Source organism: Macrosteles quadrilineatus, unplaced genomic scaffold, assembly GCF_028750875.1.
Source record: "Macrosteles quadrilineatus isolate MER2022 unplaced genomic scaffold, UCM_ALF_1.0 Scaffold_9__3_contigs__length_116548681, whole genome shotgun sequence".
Lineage (NCBI taxonomy): Eukaryota > Metazoa > Arthropoda > Insecta > Hemiptera > Cicadellidae > Macrosteles > Macrosteles quadrilineatus.
In genome coordinates, this window is record NW_026542602.1 from 92,782,970 (window position 1) to 92,800,606 (window position 17,637).

The 17,637-nt window shown below is 32.8% G+C and overlaps 1 protein-coding gene across 2 annotated transcripts in view; it reads left to right on the forward strand.

Annotated features, from left to right (window-relative positions):
* Positions 1-17,637, forward strand: part of LOC129002017 (regulating synaptic membrane exocytosis protein 1-like) — a 286,069-nt gene that overhangs the window by 193,663 nt on the left and 74,769 nt on the right. For both annotated transcript variants that reach the window (XM_054429503.1, XM_054429504.1), the window contains exon 4: positions 1,947-2,043. In XM_054429503.1, the coding sequence (XP_054285478.1) occupies positions 1,947-2,043 (97 nt within the window). The remainder of the gene's footprint in view (positions 1-1,946; positions 2,044-17,637) is intronic.

Genomic DNA, 17,637 nt, shown 5'->3' on the forward strand with positions numbered 1-17,637 from the left:
TTGTTTTTACATAAACATTTTTATTTTTTAAATGTTCAAATCCATCTTTATGACATGTAATGTTAAAGCATATTACATATACATACCTATGACATGGTATGTATGTTAAAGTAAATCTCGAGCTAGTTAACGAAACGATTTTGTAAAACTTTATCCTTACGCTTCATTTTTACCCATAATACAATTTCCCAGAGATTGGCTGTTTACTTTCAGGACACCCTGTAACACAAAATTATACTTTGATTGTGCTGGCCGATATCAAAACTCACTTTCTTCTTTACTACCTGTTTCTGGCCAACAGTAAACTATCTAGTCCTACACTGCCAATAATTAAATTATTAATAAAAATAGCTATTTCTGCCATTATTAATTAACCATATTAAAATAACCAGGTCCTAAATTATTAACTGTAAAATAGAATTGTGAAATGAAAGAGTTTTTATTTCAACGTTCAATTTGTAATAAAATTGATGGCTGGGATATCAAAAGCAGAACGGCCGCCGCAGCGGCAGTTCCCAGAAATTAATATAAATGATGGAGCTGTCTCTATAACTGGAAGTATTGAACTCTAGAGTTCTTAATAGCACATTAAACGTTGTATTGCAATGTTTTAGATTTGTTTAACAATATTCATTTGTCTTCAAATATTCATCAGCGTTGCTATATACAGCATAAGATAATTCATTCAAGGAAACTGTTTAACTTTCTATCCTTATTAACCTTTTATAGTTGACTAACACCGCCTTCGCTGAATGGTATAATTATCTTTACATTTTCCATCTTTGAAAATAGTAACGATTTTTTATGGAACGTGATGTATTAAAAGAAAGAAGTAATTCAAGTCTATTGTACACGAATTACTAGTTGCTGAGATTCTGTATAGAATACGGACAATATTTGAGGCAAAATGAAAATATCAAATTATTAATCTTGCTTGTAACTTGGTTTGCATCAACGGGCATTATAAATCAGAAAACATAATTTTGCACAGCCAGGATTGCTCGGGTTTGTATGCTTTGTCGTTCATTAGTGATGGTTGACGTTTGTTTTGGAACGCAAATATTTGGCTCTCGCTAAAATGGCGATTGGTGTTTATTCCAATCATGGAGATTTTTTGTATTTCTGTGTGACATGATATTTTAAAATCTACTAGCCTTACCCATGCTACTGCCACAGTTGCTTGTTGAAAAACGTATTTAATAATTAATCCATGTAACTCCTACAGAAAATCTCAGTTTACTAAATATATTAAAAAAAAACCCCTATTTGACTTAAAGTCTAATAGAGCAGTTACGAACTAGCTTAGGCTGAAAGCTATATTTTATGAAGGGGTTTCGTGTATTTTTTTAAGCAACCATTTTTGTTTGTTTTTATATTTATGGCTTGTTAGTGGCACGTTTCAAGCAAAGCAAAGGGTACATACAACAGTTTACTGTAGGTACTATTAAATATTCGTATTATTTGCACTGGGACGCCCACCCACGATATCGCTGTTATGACTTTGACTCCGACTGCGACCCCAACTCACCAAGCTACTTCGCTGTTAGTCTTATGTTGCCTTTCATGTAGGCATTTCAGGAAATAGTTCACATTAATCACCTCATGATATCTTTTTTGGTCCTTAAGCCTAAATGTTTTGGATATTTTCTAATGTTGATTAAATCAGTTTCATAAGCGTGTATTTTATGGTCAAGATGAGTGAGAATTGTTGAATGAGTGAGATGACAGATGTGTTACTAACTAAGATCAGATACAGGACTATTTTCTCTTTTGAAAAAAAGTCTAGCCCCAGTTTTAATCCATCGAAAACTACAGAGTTTTCTGATAGTTGAATTAGTGTTCTTCTAATCACTAGGCGAGAAGTATCTACTCAGTTCTGACTTATACGTTTAACTGTGTGTCTAAGCTCTGAGCTTTATTCTGACATAGTATGTCTTTTTTTCTAGTAACGAGGATGACCCCCACAACCCGCCAACCAGAAGCCTCCACACCCCCTGACTCTGCTACCCCTACCAAGCCCGAGGAACCCGCCATACCTAAACCGTGAGTACCATATAATTGAAAAATGCTAAACAATCAGTTGCATATTTTCATAAATATACTCTTAAATAGATACAAATTAATCTATACTATTATAAAGAAGAGGTGGTATCTATGTGTCTGTGTGTCTTCCTGTGTGTTTGTATGAGATAAACTCAAAAACTATTAAACCAACTGGGTATTCAGTGTAGAAGTGAAAAAAACTAAAAAAAGGTCTTTCCCCCCCCCCCTCTCACGCTGAAGCAGCAGGGCTAGGGGTGGGGACTTTTAGTCTTTATCTTCTAACTACCCCTAACACATTCCCACAAAAATATTTCCCCCCTCCATGTCCTCTACAACCCCTTTATTGGCTGGACTATTATAATAGTAAGATGACAATTAATTACCGAAACAAAGACTTAATGCTAATGTCCATGGTCTGGCTCTCTTGAGACTTGGAATGAGAGGGTCATTCCCTCCGTCCCTCCGTAAAGATCAGCCTTCTGTCTCAAAACTTGTGCCATCTGGAACTGAGAATCACCATCGAGGGCATCTCCATCATCCAATTCTTGTTCGTTATACTCAAAATCGGCTATTGATGTGAGAGTGTGGTCCATGCAACGATATGTTGGGTTCATATACTCTGCATCCTCCACATTCATCAGAATACTGTAGGCATCCCGTGTATAAGGTGTTTTATATGTATACTGTAAATATCCCCGTGTATTTCTCTGCCTAACTCTAATGTATGTTGTTTGGACTTACCACTAAAGTCTTCCACAAAACCGTATATTAACCATAAATTAAGCATCACCTAGTTAAATTGTTTCTTTTCGTACACACGAGACAACTCGATAGCTGATTCGATATCGAATATAAATGTAGCATAATTATACGAACATATAATTTTTGTGGAATTCACTGATGCTATGAGTAAGTTTTTTTTTTAATTTTTGTTCAGCTAATTCTTACAACCATAAGATACAACTTTAAAACTGTTGAGAACGATGCAGACTGGTTCAACATTTCGGCACGCCAGGATGAGAGGAGGTCATGTCATGAGGGGGGGTGGTAGAGAGGGTAGGTATGAAGTGAGGGGGGGGAGCTGAGAAATCGATTGTATCATCTGTTGCTTTGCACGTGGCCTACACCTGAGATAGCCTACTTCCTCAACGAAACATTTCGGTCTAGAAGCAAAATATATGTAAAAGGAATATAAGGACTAAATAAATTAAAAGTTAATGAATTATGAAAAATAAATAAAATCCTATTTATTTTTTACTATCAACGGTTCCACCATTTTAAGTGACCTATTGAATCAATTGGAAGATATATTCAATTTTAAACTGCATTCAGCACAAACAATTTGTAAAATAAAAAGCAAGATAAGGCATATAAAATAAAATAGAAAATTGTAATCGTTAATTAGATACCCAGCCCAGTTCTCTTCAAGTATTCGTGGCCCATCTGTAGTATCTACATGATGATGCTAATGATATTCTTGCCATTCGCCTATTGGGTCTTATCTTATTCTAATAATCTAATCTAATAATCATTGGAAAACATTTGTTGTTAAAATTAAAATCAATCACCGTTTCACGCACTTTATTTATATTTTTCGTTTTGTATTACATCTTAAATGGATATTTATCTTTTAATCGTTACCATACGGTCCTTTATACATAATGATCAAGAAAAGTAATTTACCTGTGTATTTATGCCAAATTATCAATGCCACGTTGGATAAATTCATTAATTAACTTAACAAAACTTCAAAAGGAACTAGTTTTTCGGGTTTAAATCCTTTCCAACATAACTTCCTCAATCTAAATTGAAATTCCAAAATGAGTATGTAATAGCGTTTGAATAGTTGTATATGTGTAATCTAAATGTTTTACAAACTAATCGTATATATGTATTGCCTCTTTATGCACAATTGTAAGCTTAGATGTCTTCTTTCGTAAATTTTTTAACTATATTGCTCTTACATCGGCACTCATAATATCGCGATTACACCCTCCAACGTGGGCCTGTTGAAATGTAGGCTAGTCCCATTGTGGTGCAGAATAAAGTCTTGAAACTGTAATTTCACCTTTGTACTTAATAATTTTATTTTATTTTATGCAAAACTGCTCGAAATATTTACATTAATATTTGGTAGTAAAAATAGGCCTAATATCTTCCTAGAAAAAGAAATTATTTAATAAAAAATGAAAAATATATAAACTATATATGCATAGCTAATAAAATAATGTAGTATTTAGTCGTAAAATAATATGATCAAATTATGACGAAAACGTAACAGTGGTAAAGAAGTATCACCAGCAACAATATTTCTCCTCTGAAAATCGTAACAATTATAAAAAAAAATTACAAAGACTTCAAACTAAGACATTATTATTGCATTTGTAATAATAACTTTCTACTTAAACTCTTACCATTCATGTACATACAAGCTATTCTAGCACTTTTAAAACAAATGTAAAAGGTTCCTTCTTAAAAGAAATGGATTTGAAAGCTTTTAATTTCTTTTACCAGTAGGAGACAAAGCGCAAATGTTTCTCATAAAAGTGGTATAAGGCCAGAAATGATTATCGGGGAATGTATTATTTGGTTTTAAGAAGTTTAAAGTATTATTTTATTTCCATATGTTTCGCTTATGGTAAACAGCTGTTCACAGTTGATCTGTCAACTATCACCTGTTAGTCTTCTAATTAATTCCTCTACAAAAGTTGTCCATATCCTAAGACAACTCGGTGAAGACAACAGTTGGCGCTATCGATTTATTCCGTTTCTTTCTTCTCCCCCTTTCGTTTTCTCACCTAAAGAGTTTTGTGTCAAAGGTAAAGGTATTGAAATAAAGTATCCCCAACCAATAATAGATAGCTTTTTTGTTATCGCCGTAAACGCACTTTAAGTGATTTAATTTCTTACTTCCGAAAACTTGTATTGCTCTGTATTGAAATGGGCGTTATAGCGTAAAACTGTAAAGATACTCTATACGTATAGGCCTAATTTATGATAACCTTAAAAACTATAAAGACATTCGATTATCACGGCTGGTCCGTATTTATGTGAACATCAAAATATAGATTTAAGCTGGGACCGCGTCTCGTTGTCCCTCCGTCTAGTTGTACCTGCGTCTACTTGTACCTCGAGGCCTAGGGACAACTAGTCGTAGGTACAACTAGACGTAGGTACAAGTAGACGGTGGCTCACCCGACTAGTTGTACCTGCAGATTTTTAGGAGGTACAACTAGACGTAGGTACAAGTAGACGTAGGTACAACTAGACGTGTATCCCACCGACAAGTAGTATCACCTAGCTTGTACGGATGCGACCAGTTGTCCCTACGACTAGTAGTCCCTACGACTAGTGGTCCCTCCGTCTAGTAGTCCCTACGTCTAGTTGTACCTACGCGTATTTTGCGTCCTTATAGTCTAGTTGTATCTATCCTTCAATTCGTTACCCTGTTTAATTGATTACTGCACGAGTACTTTTTAATAATACCCTTAATTAAATCAGGAACTGCAGTGTTCCGAGTCGACTGAGTATGATTGGCAAATATTTTTCACCGCAATACGATGTTTTAGTAGTTTTACAGACGTTAATTGGAGGCTGAAAGCTACGCATTGCTGTCCAGGGTCGAAATGGCAGCGATAGTTGTGATTAAAATTTTCCAGCCCTAGTACCGAAAATCGCTTATTTAATTAAAACATTTATATATATATATATATATCATTAAATATACAAGCAGTATATCCATAATGAATTGCAATAGACCGCTGCCCAGCAATTATGTATTACTATTTTTGCTGATCCCTTTAAATATTTGTTCACATAACCTTAAAGTATTTGCATTGATTTGTGTGCATTTCTTATAGTTTACAATGGATTTCCCAATGAACAATGAACAATGAAGTGTACAATGAAGTTGAGGTCCAGCGGTTGAAAACTCGACAAAAACTATGCAATGTACTACACATACTTCTCCATTTAACATACACTGTAATGTTTCTCAAATAGCTGCAGACAAGCCAAATTTTCCTGGCTTTTGTAGCAAGTTGTTTATAATAAATTGTTATAAGATTGTATGACTTTTAAGGAAATCAAATAAATCCCTTAAACTGGTGACAAGTTGAAGGGGAGATACAACTAGCCGCAGGTTCAACTAGACGTAGGTACAAGTAGGCGTAGGTACAACTAGTCGTAGGTACAAGTAGTCGTAGGTACAAGTAGTCGTAGGTACAAGTAGTCGTAGGTACAAGTAGACGCAGACGTATGAGGTACAAGTAGACGGTGGCGTTCCCGACTAGTTGTACCTGTAGATTTTTAAGAGGTACAACTAGACGTAGAGACAACTAGACGTAGGTACAACTAGACGTCCGCACCATCGTCAAGTTGTCCCTACAGCTTTGGACGGGGTACAACTAGACGCCTGTCACCAAAATGCAGCAGGTACAACTAGACGCAGGTACAAGTAGACATCGCCCCTTTAAGCTATTTTCCTTTATGTTTACGGAACTAACTTTACTTTTTATGATAACTGTTAGACTTATTACAAAAAACTTATGTAATTAACGATCTTGTGTTTTTCCACGGTAAGAGATCTCCGGTCAGATAAGACTCCCTTTCTTATGTTCTTGAGCCTATAAGAAAGGAATGTGCCTAAAATATTGTAGCTTATGATCTTTTACATAAAAAAACATTTAACTAAGTCCATTGTTGTAAACAAAGTAGCGAGCAATGCAATTCAAAAGTAGCTAGACACAGAAGTGTCTTCAATTTTTAAGTTTGTCTTTCTCAACAAACAAACCGGGACATCCAAGTCGTGACTAAAACTTGGAGATTCAAACTTTGCAGATAGTCAACATATTGTCCCCAACGTAGTTACTTAAGTCTGCAGCCATTTTATTTTACTTCTTATTAGGTATATTATTTCTTCACTTAAACTATGATTTATTTCAAGTTTAAGTAAGTGACTAAAATTCCCTTCCAAAATATACATAACTTTCATCAAAACGAGAAATTAAGTGAACATAATATTACCATATATTTTAGGAACATTTTAAAACATTCGACACGCTTACTGAAGTTGATTACCACGGTAATATTTCAACATAACATGATGGCGTTGCATTACAGGATTGAGGGGATAATGTAACGGATGTATAATCCCATAATGAGTCATCATAGTAATGGTCCGTAGTTGGTAGACCTGTGATATACTGTACAACCATAAACCATAATGTATGTTAGATACTTCACTGCCAAAATACTGAACCAACAATGTTAAAATATTCTTCAACAAGGGGTTTGTGCTAGTGTTTACAACTTCTATGCGACATTAAAATGTTTAATGAAAGGTATTTTTAAAGAGATTTAGACTTATTTTCTACCAAATCAATCGTTTATAACAACTGCTTTTGGCTCTGATAAAACAATAAGGATATTATTTTAGACTGTATAACTTATATAATCATTTAATAAGGATAATTCTGTTTAAGTTTTTTGCGTATAAGTAAATAAAAGTTATGAAAAATACTTGAAGGTATTGCTCAGACGCTTGGCTTGATCTATTCCTGCATTGTAATAGATTAGATTAGTTGGTTCTCCTATTCTTCATAGCAGCCTTTTATCTATGATTGCAGTTTCTGGCAAATGATTCCGTTAGAGCCTCCATTATGTCTCGGGCTCAAATGATGTCTGCAGTTTAAGCTAAACAACTATCGAATACAACTGTATTGGATTTTGGAGATTTAACTTCGCATTAAAGGGTGATTAAATTACAATAGAATATTTAAATATATCTAATTTAAATAAACTGGAATGGGAATGACTCTAGAAATAGTAGGTATTATTATTTTCAACGTAAGAATATCGAGTTCAATAATAAATATTTTATTTCATTTTTCTTATACGTTTTAGGGACTTAGCGTTTTTAACTTTCACCAAGAGAATGTGTAAATGAACATGAAAACTTGTAATTTTTTTACCAAACAAACTTTTTTAAGAATAAAAATAAATGTTATAAACCAATATTTAGCTTTTACTTTTTTGCCAAATTTGACAATAGGCTAGTTTTTTTTGTGAAACACTTTTTGTTCAGTAAACAAAAAGTGCATATTTTAAATACATTTTCACCATGTTGAGTTTATGATCCTTAGGAATCTCTTTAACTTATGGACCAATGTTCGTAGCTACTACATTTCGGTTCCCCAAGCTCTTATTAAAACCCTTGGTGAGAGTAAAAAGCGAATATTGGAGAGTATTTTTTGACGTCTTAGCGGTAATAGCCTTAAAGTAGTTAAAAGTCGGTGGCCTTCGACAGAGCTTCTCTCGTTAATTAATTTATACCTCTAAAATGTTAATACTTCTTTCAGCAACCAAAATCTGAATATTGTGGTGGTATTATGTAGATTTATGGTGTATAATTTGTATATAAATCGTGGAAAATAACACCCTACTTTTATCATTAATGGACTACATTAAAACTCAAGGGCAAAACATGAACTATAATATGAAATTTTGTTGTTGAAAGATTAGTTTTATTATATCTGAATGTTTAAGCATAACAAAATATTTCATCAATTTTTGTTTTCTTTAATATTTAAATCACACATTGACTTCAGATATGCATAAAAATTCCAATTAGGAGGCAATTTCAATTTTTAATAAAAATTCAAACTCAATATTTGTGAAAAGGTTTTCTACCAAAGCTAATACCGAATATACTTCAAGATATTATGGCATTCACAGACAAAGTATTTATTTATTTTTTTAATTTAAATTACGAACAAGCATTACTTGTATGATACTAAACTCAGTGAAATCTTTCCTATACATAATGATATGACAGTTAATGTGAATGAAAAGAACTGCTTATTAAAAGTACAGAGAATGCGTTTTACTATGAGTCTTGCTGTAAGAAATGGTCACTGAGCGTGCTGTGTAAGTTTTTTTTGCCGAATTATTGCTATCTCTGTGAAGATATATACAAAATTAAATATTTCATCAAATGAAAATAAGACTAAAACGCTGAAATCTTATTGATAAAAGTTATCTTGATAAAAAAAAAATAATTCTGTTTGTTCTATTTTTATCCAAATTAATTTGTAAAAATAATTGCAATTCAATGCATTTATAGTTATAGGCTTATATTTTTTACAACCCATTATTGTTTATTTATTCGTATAAAACACGATGGAAAAGCCATTTATATATTTTGGATGGCGCAACATGTGTGTTTGAGTTAGTGTGAAAATAGGCCGTAAACAAAGAGATGACATTGATTTTATGGTTTACAGCTATTTTGTGTCCCACCAGTGGTTTTCAACTGTGGTATCTACCCGATATTTGCTATCGATACATTTTTAGTTGGTTTTTGTCTCCCTATATATATTTTAATTAGTTTACTATTTTATGAGAAGGAAAATATTTGTTTTCTTCCACTTTCTGCTTACGGTTTTATACAAACTTACGCAATAGTCATGAGCACTTGAAAAAAAATTGTACAAATGGAAATGAAAATCATATTTATTTATCAAATCATAGTTTTCAAATCAATTATTTTGAAATTATATGTTTAGGAACCGATTTTCTTCCAAATTCCCAAAGGGCCTAGCATTTTGATTTACTTTATTGAAGAGATATATGGAGTTTCCCCAAAACTGACTTGTTTAGTCTGATCAAATTTATTTAACTGCATCCAACATCAGCACTCATGACAAATAAATCCTAATTAAAGTCCAAGTAAGAAAATCATTGGATTGATGATAGAGCACAATGGAGATACGAGACTTAACAACTAATCTGACTTAGTTGCGGGACTTAATCCTCCTCTCCTCTGTCATTTAAAGAGAGTTCACCTTTGTACGGAACAATGCAGCTAAATTATAATTGCTGTACTTTAACATGTGGTAAAAACGTATTGTTCTCTTTTCCTCGTTTGGTGGGATAATTATTTGTTTTACATGTGCCATTTTTAAATAATATAAAGATAAAAGTTAACAAATGTAAAAAAGAGTTGTTTTGTACAAAAGAGAATTTTACATTGTTTCAATTAGTCTGTATTTTGTTCACAATGATTAATATTAATACTCCCACTGCATTTAACATTTCACTGTTTTTCATAAAATTACCTTCTCCAGAGCAAGGCAGTATTGTATACGTTTTACGATTGCCCTTTATTGTTAACTACGTTTATGTATACAACGTATTTTGTAAAATTGCTAAAATATTTTGTTGTTTGTGTTTGCAAAACATGATTGCTAGAAAGTATGTTGGCATACTTTAGGTTATGAAAAGTACACATAATATGTACAGGGCGTTTATAAAAGAATCATCAGGTCTTAAAACATTTTATTGACGCTAATGTTAATCACATAAGGTTATAAAACATATCAACATTAAGGAGAACTCTTAAATTTGTCATAGATACCCCTACAACTTGTCAATGTGCCCGTCCATTAGCCGTGGAGCAAGTTTCCAATCTATACTGTTAATTGTCATATACCCTGGCTAGCATCGCTAGGTTGATTGATTCTACACGGCATTACGAATTCGTCCACGGAGCTCTTGAAGTGTTTGAGGCATTGATGGTATGTCTTTGTAATGTATGACTTTGTCTTTTACATAGCCCCATGGGAAAAAATCACACGCCGAAAGATCAAGGGATCTAGGGGGGCATTTGAGAAGGGTAAAGTCATTATCATTACATTTGCCAATCCACCTCAGTTTTTAAGAGAACTCTTGCGCGGCCACTGATTTTACTTTTTAATACACTTCCAGAGTTCTTAAACTGGCGATACCAAGGGTGTTTGGTCAAAAATTGTATGTCTTATTTTTTGTTATTGTTCAGTTGAATTTTTTTTTTTATTTTGAATACCAAGCGAGATATGGAGTTTGAAAGTAGTAAATTTTTCATCTTTGGTACTAATTTACAGGGAGGATAGATAATGCGATTCTCACCAAAATTGGCATTCAGGTGTGAAAAAATAAGATAATAATCACTAGCTATTTAAAATTATAAATAAAAAAAAATTAAAATTTTATTTTTTATAAATTTTTATTAAAAAAAAAATAAATAGCTGTTTGTTTTTGGGGAAATTTTATCTGTATTTTGAAATTTAAAAAAATGTGATATGTTAACTACTCATTGAGAGTGTGTACACTAACACCGGGGCTTTAGAATTCAACGATAAACGTATTCTTTCAATGATAAAAGATGTTAATAATTACTTGATGTTAAAGTATTCTAAAGCCCCTGTGTTAGTGTACAAACTCTCAACGAATCAAAGGTACGAATTCACAGCCCAAACGTGTTAACATATCACATTTTTTTAAATTTCAAAATACAGATAAATTTCCCCCAAAAACAAACAGCTATTTTAAATTTTTTTTAAAATATTTTAAAATAAAAAAATTATAAAAATAAAATTTTAAATTTTTTTAAAAATTTATAATTTTAAATAGCTAGTGATTATTATCTTATTTTTCCACACCTGAATGCCAATTTTGGTGAGAATCGCATTACCCATTCTCCCTGTGAATTGGTACCAAAGATGAAAAATTTACTACTTTTAAGCTCCATATATTCAAAATATTCGTAATATTCAAAATAAAATTTTTTTCTTATATATTTGTATTTCTAATTTTTAGTACAATTGAACAATAACAAAAAATCAGACATGAAAATTTGCGACCAAACACCCTTAAAATGCTTTTTTGTGTACGAGGAGTCTGTCTAAAATGCCCCCGAAACTCACGCTGGGCAGTTATTAAAGATAAACTTGAGTCATAATGAAAAACACAAAATGTTTTTTTCTGGAATTTTAATCATTTTGAAAATGATGCAAACACGTCCAAGAAAAAACCAAGACACTATTGAACAGCTGATTGTAAAACTTGAAATCATGCTTATTAAGCACATGTTTCAAATATTAATGTGGGACATGAATTGGGTGAGGTACACGCCATTAAAACCTGAAGATTCTTTTATAAACGCCCTGTATTTTACAATCCATACTATTACAGTTCGTTATTATATTCATTAAAACATGCTATTACATTAATTAATGAGACATAGTGTAGTGGCCAATGTACTGTAAGTCTAATAGGGAATATGTTGTATAAATATTAACATTAAATGAAAGTAACAAAAAAACTTAAAATTCACACTGCGCTGATAATTCAACATCAAAGTGAGCATTAATGACAACATTGATGAGCTGAAACCACAAAGCGAAAGCTTTCATTTTCAATACATTACGTGCAGTCGCTAAAAGAGATTATTCGATGTTTATTTGTTGTTATCAATGTTTCAGCTTGTTAATAAATCTCCACTGGCTGCTGGTTATATCCTTTGGAAAACGGGGATTGCGAATGGACAGAGATTACGTAGATTGAACATGTAAAACATTGCGTTAATATAGTAGGCCTAGTTATATTTGGTAAACAAATATTGTCGGATTATTCATGTGGGCTAATATTTTAGATTGAGCAAATACGTCCATTTCATTTTCATACATGACACAGGTATAGAGAAGTAGGATTAGCCCACATTCTTAATTTACTTTTACTTCTTGCATAGCAACTTATTAATGTAAAACTAGCAGCAAAACCGGGCGTTGCCCGGGTCAAAATAAAATTCCCAATAATTGTAATAAAATTGGATTTTTGTTTGGGTAATACAGTATCTTGAACTTAACTGCCTCAAACGATTGATATCTTAAATGAAAGCCTTTATTTTTAGGAGTATTTTAAGGATAAGACATCAAAAATAAATTATAATGATTCGTGATTCAGCAGCGTGTTTATGAAATTATGATCATCGGTTGGTTAGAAGAGCCGTACTGACTCGGAAAAGAAACCCCAATATTTTTTAATACAAGATAATTCGAAACATAGATTTACATTCCTCTTTGTATGAAAAAGCAAATATACTTTTGATGGCATGTGATGAGATCGTAATGGAAATACGTGTTTTTTACTTGATTGTTTCTTTTTTTATTTACTGCAATAAGTAATTTCTTTGTCTCTTAAGTGAAACTCATGCGTTCTTGGATTCGCCTACTAATTAATTAAGATTTTGCGTTCTAAAGTTCAGTTCCTTCTTATACATCAACCTTGAGAACTTGGAACGTTAACAAAAATCGGCTGTAGTAATGTTTTAATAAAAAAACTAATTGTATTCCAAGAGTATTTTTACCATCTTTATTAGCGTTTTGATTTGTACCATTTTATTGTGTCTTAAGAATTTTAAACTCGATATACAACCTTACACGAATATGAGAAAATAAAAATACTTCTAATTTAATAAGCATTGATTTAGTTATTTCCGTTACTTTAACATCTAATTATTCGTCTTTTCACTTATCATACAATTTTAATTTATTGTTTTACTTATTACCTCTTTGTTTTAGAATTTTTACTAAACTAGTAATAGGTAATAAAAAAATACCATATCTTAGACATGTTACCGAATAAACCCATCGTGACTAGAAAGGAAATACAGCTTTAAACCACAAAAGGCGACCGAAAATAGGCTTACTCGTGAAAGTGGCGGATTAGGAAAGAGCTCTGAAATCCCCGGGCCAATATCTGACCTGTTTGGAAGAACTACATGTTTTTACAAATAAAATTGGAATTAAATAAATGTTTATTTTCTTGGTGAATTATGTGGAATAATGTGTTTTGTGTTCAGGAAAATTTAGATTTTGCGAGTGATTGTAATTAATAACTGGTAATTAGTTTGCCACTATATAAAAATACAGATTGAGCATGCACTTAAAATCCTGGGATCTTTTCCTCAATGTCTAAGCCTACGCCAGAGACATTGTATATAACGGATTTGCAAACCCTTTTTAAGGAAAAGCGATTTAAGCCGATCATATGTTTGTGAATTTGCAGAAGATCGAATTCATCCCTCTAGCACCTCTTGACTAAAGAATCCCCACCTGATGGTCTTTTACAGAATTTTTCACAAGTAACTAATATCGCATGCTATTGCATATATAAAATAATAATTTTGCACCAATAATAATAATAATGTTTTCAGGCATTCCTTTGATGGCAAAACTTATAGGTTTACAGTATTTATTTATTTCCAAAAACTGTGCAAGAAAATGATTCATATTTCTGATATTACCCAAAAATATTTTCCTCAGATAAATTACATTGTAAAATCAAGTGTATTAAAATATACAATATTAAACAATGCTTTATGATTAACAAAACATTTATGTGGAGAATTCTATAAATGTACAAATAAGACACTAGAAACTATATTAGAAGAAGATCCAGCTTTAAGACAATAGAGGCACCTTTAGTGTTGTAGGACTAATTAATTGCAAGGCAGTTGTAAACACTGACAGATGAGAAGCCGATGTTGGCTAACCTGTGGCCGATCTCCAACACTCACACAAACATGGCTTGTTTCTCTCCGCACAACATGTATATGTGTGTTATATATATATATGTTTATGTATTTAATAAATAATATGTCAATCAATAACAAGTACCCTTTTTTCTCTTTTTTTTATAATACAATTAAACAACATATTTCGTCTATAACGACATCTTCAAGTGTTAACCTAATTCCAAACAAAAATACTATGTTATGAATAAATACAGCTGTTAATTTTGATAGCTTGTGATTAATATACACATATTAAAGTACACAGTTTTCCACTTTTAAAGTTTGCTGCTATTTCAAAAATGGCCGCCATTTTTGATGTTAAAGAATTGATATTTTTTACGTATTTTACGAATATGGATGCAATTTTAAGACTTATTAACTCCTCGCATTTTTGCTATAAACCAACTCGCTTAGGAGATACATGATCTAAAATGTACACCGGAAGTCATTGTTTTCATAGGCTGTAACTCATAAGAGTGGGTTTATAGGAAAATGTATAAAATACAAAAGTTTTTAAATTGCATGTTCTATCAGAAAAAATTATAAAATATAGAGTGCTCCATAGAAATTTCAAATTTGGCCCCCATATTGGAAAATGGTGGCTGAATTTCGAAAAACTAAATTTATATTTTTAACTACCACAAAAAGTAAAGGAATTTAAAGTGTTCTCTAATTCTTAGCGTTTCCGATATCCCAATGGTGGCTTCCCTGAGTTGATCACCCTGTATAACAGTTTCAACGGAGGCCCTTTGGGGAGATCAAAACTTAAAAGTACATCAGTTCTGTTCACCTTGCCACATGTAATTCTCCCTTTTAGAGCAAATTCACCAAAAGCTTTTTTAGGTGTCAAGAATTTACAATGTGAAGCATAAATGCCTTGCCAAATTTAACTGTGGTATATTTTGTTTCCCTTTAATTTCTTCTACTTGGCGGTGTTCTATGATTTTCCAATGTTTCCATAGTTTGCAAATCGGCTCATTCAATGATTGCTCAAGAAATGCAGCAGAGTGCTAATTTAGTTTTCTTTTTAGCATATCGAACTGTCCAGGCTTTCCCGCTTTTTTATATTGCAACATTTACGCCAACCCAAATTCAAATAGTAAATACTTCATTTCTTTCAAGTCAGTAATGTTTGTAGCACACGTTGTAAAATTGGAAATTTTCATGGAAAATTGGAAAATTGAAACTAAAATATAAACAGCAATTAAATTATCCAGCTGATCATGTAAACAAATATGTTCTTCATAAGGATAACATGGGAACTTTAAAAGCCACTGGGGCAGAGCCCAAGGAACTGTTTCAAAAATGTAAGGTCAGTTTGCAAATCTACACACCTAGACAAACATTTTGGTATATAATGTGGGGTTAAATCTTAAAACAAAAAAACCTCGTTGATCACAAAGTTTCATGTAGCGTACTAATAATATAGAAGATAATTAATTATATTTCACAATCGGTTCATATAGCCCCAGGATCACAGTCTCATACTCATAAAAAAGGCTTACCTGAAGAATCTGTCCTTGTTGGCGATCCTGGGCTTGAGACATCCAATGGTCTTGAATTTAAATATTCTCAAGACTGCGAATAAGCCATCTTATTTGCCATCTGCCGATAACACCACGCGTACTCAAACAGTATACGTGTAAAATGCTTAAACATCATTGTTAAATGTTTTCGTATCCGTGTCATTTTGTGAATGTTTGAGTACTTATGATGAGCTGAATAATTAGTGTAAATGTATGATCAAGTGTTATATTGGACTTACTTTTAATTTTTCTTAACGTTTAGTTTCATATGTTTCAAGAATCACACGACTGGCTTTACTCACAAGTACCAACTATGTGGAAAAATAAATGTGTAGCTTGGAAAGACGTATGCGATAGCTTTATTTTACATTGAGTAGGCCATCTTGGATACGTGTGTTCAAACAAAAACAATAAGTACTAGAGCGAGTATGTGTTGTATTGTCCATCCCATATTTGTTACAAGTTCTTCCTCATACTTCAGCCACAATCCCGGTCGCAATTTCGACCACTCGGAGTCAGTCAATACTCTCTCGGAAGTCAATTGCTCTTAACTGAATGACGCAAGAGATAGAAATAGTCGCTCTCGCTTAGGTATTTCTAGAAATGAGACTTGTTTAGCTATTTACTTTGTAATATCGAATAAAATCGAAAGGTTATTAAACATATTGCACAATGTTTTTTGTGCATGCATTTAATATTTAATACATCCTTATGAAACAGTGGTAACATTTTTTAAATAGTTATGCTTCTAAACTAATGTCCACTGAAACAGAAGTATCATTATTAATCCAAAGTTAGTGCGACAAATTATTTGACGCAATGGGAAAAAAATATATACCTGTATACAGTATGTATGTCTGAGGGGGGGCGGTCGCCCCTTCTCCCCCCCCTCTGAATCCGCCACTGCTATCAAGTATAAATAAGAATGCATTCATGACATACAAGAGTCACCACGTAGAATATTATAAGTCAGTTTCACAATATCCGAACTAAAATTCTTGATTTATCTCACAAGGTCCAATAGCCTATAAAATATTTGACTGTTGCATGACGTCCAAATCTCATCATGTCCAAAAGTACTTCAGGAACTGCAACCAACATACTGTAGTCCTTCTGCAAGCTCTGGACGTCATAGGATTGGTTGTAGTAAAAAAAGCACACTTAACACTAATAACACTCTTCAAAATGTACGCTGCCAGTTTCATGACGTCCAATAGCTCAGCGCTGTCCCACAACGTCCAGAGCACCTGCACACTGTGAATACTTTTTTACCGGCTGTAGTACAGACTAACCTAGCTCCATAAGCATAAGCTCTAGACGTCTTGCGACAGCACTGAGCTACAGTATTGGACGTCGTGAAACTAGCAATGGCTTTGGACGTTTTAGTTTGGACAGGAGGGTGGTTGGTAACCACAATCAAATAAGAGTCAATTTCAACCGAATATTAGGTAGTGAGTACATAACAGATTAATGTTAGCAGCACTTACTTACTCTACCATGGTAGATATAAATACCCCTGCTGCAGTAAACTTGCAGACTAAGCTAATTTCCATTTACCTGAATGAATTTCTACTCAAATATACCCTTAAAATTGTCAGATTCAGTTCCCATTTAAACAACACTAGAGGACTGATGCTGCTCTGCAGCGTTGAAATTAAATATCATATCCGAGAA